Genomic DNA, 3360 nt, shown 5'->3' on the forward strand with positions numbered 1-3360 from the left:
CATCTACACATTTATTTTAATGGCAGCTTGTCAGGAATAAAAGCTCAGCTTGTGCTGGTGTTCTGCTGAACCTGAAAATTTGTTACTGTGGTTGGAATTGCTAAACCGCTATCAGGATCAAGAAAGCAGGGTCACCCTTTCGGAGAGAACACCACTGCCACATTTCTTTTCTTTATGCATGAAAGGGGTAACACTGAGGGCTTTTGCCAGTCACTACCTTTAGCTCTTCCTCTGTCTTGGCCCAGCAAATATAGGACTTTGTCCTCTCTCACTTTCCCATGGTGCCTCTGATAATTCTCTGTATAGCTCCAGAATCCCCTTTTGTCCAAAACATTGAATCTGCAACTGTGAGCCATTGCTGAACGCTTTCCCTCTCTGCACTCATTTCCTTTCTTCCTTTGCATTCATTTTCTCTCCTTTCACATGCCTTAAAGGCTCTGAAAATGCCTGATGCCATTTATAGCAGGTCTGAACGTGCCCCTCTGAGACCCTCTGCTCTGTCAAAGCTTCCCTGTCCCCACATTCCCCGTTAACTGCCCAGTCCACTGTTACAGGTTCTCCCACAGAGCCCCATGGAGTGGAAACAACCCCACGCATTTGGAGATGCCTGCTTCCTCCCATCACTTCCATGCTTGAGAAAGAGCGCTGTTCTCACATCACACAGAATGGGGACCAGCTTGCAGAGAGGACTGGAAGCCACTGAGTCAACAGGGCCATTAGCAGAGGCATTGTAAGCAGCGACAAGGCCTGGACTTCAAAGGTCTCAGAGTCAGCATCTGTTCTTCCCTCTTCCACTCCAGTCTTGCCCCATAGCTAGAAAAAATACCTTGCAATTAAACTAACGTGGATTATGGTTCCTTTTATTCCCAGAAATTCTAGTGCGGTTATTTAACACACCACAGTATGGGTCAAACTTAAGGACATGCTCTTCTCTATCTCTTTCTCATGCCAGGTTATCTTGTGTCACACACCTCCACACCAGGAAAGGAGAGAACCAAACTACTGTGAGAGAGGTTATTCTTGGCCTATTTTCAGATTTCCAGGTGTGGGGTGCTTTTTTTAATCTTTGATTGCCCTCATATACTGGAAATATTTTAAAAATCCTAGCACTGCAGCAGGTGACTGTGTTGCATTTGGAGCACTGATTATTAGTCAGGAATACCTGCTCATTTTATAAATTCCCCGGAGTATTGGTATTTATATCGGTATCATTTATATCAGCAACAAGAAATTTGTGGTGCCACTGAGGTAATTTCCCAGGTGTCTTAGGGATGTGTTGATGTGCTACGTATTGTCTCTGAGGCTTAAAGACAAGGGGAGGTGGATGTGTGTCTCCTCTTGTCTCCACTGGAAACCACTTCTGAAAGGCGTTAGTAGCACAAGGTGGAGAGAAGAGTGCGTGTTCTTTGAGCCCAAGCATTTCATGCCCTGAGTTTCTATGAAATCCTGCAAAGTCACCTGTTTGTAGCAGGTTTGAGTGGAATGCATTTGCTGATGGAAACCAGACAACACACTTCCCTACGGCACATGTGCCCTTCCTTTCTCTTCCTTCTCCCCCCATGGAGTTCCAGGGAAAACTGACTTCAGCCTAGACTTCTTATAGGATACATACTGAACATCCAGAAGAACTTGCAGGGTGGCAATAAACAGGAAAAGTGGGGGAAAATGAACAACAGTCACTGTCAGAAAGCAGCTTTTCCTGCCTTCCCAGGGTCCCGAGTGGGGATGTGCCCGATGGGAAGATCCCACAGGAGGGCTTGTCCTTGCATGCTTCACCTGGAAGAAAGGCGGGCGGTGTGCTGAGGCCGGACCAGGAACCCGAGGGCTCTCCGAGAGCCACGGAAAGAAAGGTATGGAAGACACTGGCTGCTGGGCTTTGCATGGGCAGGCAGCTGTGGGGACCGGGGTGCTGGCTGCGATGAGCCCAAGCGCTTTCCTGCCCTCCCCACCCAGGAAGGGCAAACGCAGCTGGACCGCGGGGCACTTGCTGTCTCTCCAACGTTGTCCCTCGGGACGGTGCAGGAGGAACCTCCGGGAGACTTTGCTCCTCCAGAAACATTCACCCTCACCCTGTCCCTCACAGCCTGCACCCACCCTTTGGGAAGGCAGCTCCCTTCTTCCCTCCTCAGCAGCTTTCAGACCAAGTACAAACCTGAGCTGGAGGCAGGTGCTGCCCGTCAGGGCCAGTTGCCCTCCAGGCAGGTTGCCGCTCTCCTCAGCAAGGGCTGCGCTACAGCCGCCCTGCGCAGAGCTTTCTGCCTGCGTCCAGCCGCGTGCCCTTGGCCAGCCAGCAGACGCTAGTCCAACACGCAGCAGAAAAGGCCCAAAGTCCCACGTGGCGTTGCAAAAGCTTTTATTGTACCCTTAGACCATCGTGCCGGATCTGGCAAGAGCCTTGCAAACGTGACAGCCCTTGCCTCGCCAGCGCGGGGCAAGAGCTTCTGCCTTCTTCTCACTCGCCAGCAGCAGCGGCCCTTGGCCTGGGGCCTCTCTTCTTGCTCCTGGTCGTCTCCTTTTTGGGCGGCGAGGCCACACGCCGGCTTCGGGGGACAGCCCTGCGGCCGCGCCTGGGCACGCCGCCTCGCAGGAGCTGCTTGAGCAGAGAGCTCTTTCGCGCCGCCGCCTGCAAGTGCGACGGCGAAATGCGCTGCTGCTTGCTCTTCTTGGAAATCTTGCCGGCCGCGTCCATGGTCTTGTGCGTCACCCACTGCAGCACCGCAGCCAGGTAGACGGGGGCCCTGGCTCCCAAGCGCTCCGCAAAGCGGCCTCTGCGCAGCTGCCTGTCTACGCGGCTCACCGGGAAGAGCAGCCCGGCCCGGGAGGAGCGGGAGCAGCGGCTCTTTTTGGCCTTTGCTTCGCCGCCTTCGGAGAGGCCCCCGGCACACGCCGCTTCGGGCTCCGTCTCCCGCTCGGGCGCCGTGCAGCCCTCCTCTCCCCCGGCCATGCTGCCCACCCTCGCTCCCACGGGTCTCTCGGCGCTGCGCCTCCCCGAGCCCTCCCCGCCTTGCCCGCCCGTCCTCGCTTTCCTCCGCCGGCCCTCGCTGGCGTCCCCGTCTCTGGGCTCGCGTCGCCTGCGCCCGGCCTGGCCGAGCCTCGTCGGGGCAGGGCGGCCGGGACCGACCTCGCTTCGGCCGAGGCCCTCGGAAGACGGGCGCAGGCTCAAGCCCCCTCTCGCGCGGCGAGGGGAGAGGAGTTCCTTCCCCTATGACCTCACCTCTCTGCTTGTGACGTCACCCCCGCTGGCTCCGCCCTTTGCAGGTGAGCTCCGGGAGCAGCTCTGCTCCCCAGCTCTGCTCCCGCTTTCCGTGGCGGAGGCTTTCCCGGCGCTTGGCATGGCGGGGGGGGGCCGCTCCCCGGCCC

General features: G+C 56.5%; 1 protein-coding gene across 1 annotated transcript; it reads right to left on the reverse strand.

The window, feature by feature from the left end:
- Positions 1-2452: 2452 nt before the first annotated feature.
- LOC104836727 (histone H2A-beta, sperm-like) lies at positions 2453-2944 on the reverse strand. The gene has a single exon (XM_010575449.1). It carries the CDS (start codon positions 2942-2944, stop codon positions 2453-2455), a length of 492 nt encoding a protein of 163 aa, XP_010573751.1.
- Between the last annotated feature and the right edge of the window lie 416 nt (positions 2945-3360).

This window comes from Haliaeetus leucocephalus, unplaced genomic scaffold (assembly GCF_000737465.1).
Source record: "Haliaeetus leucocephalus isolate CR32 unplaced genomic scaffold, Haliaeetus_leucocephalus-4.0 Scaffold473, whole genome shotgun sequence".
NCBI classification, from domain to species: domain Eukaryota; kingdom Metazoa; phylum Chordata; class Aves; order Accipitriformes; family Accipitridae; genus Haliaeetus; species Haliaeetus leucocephalus.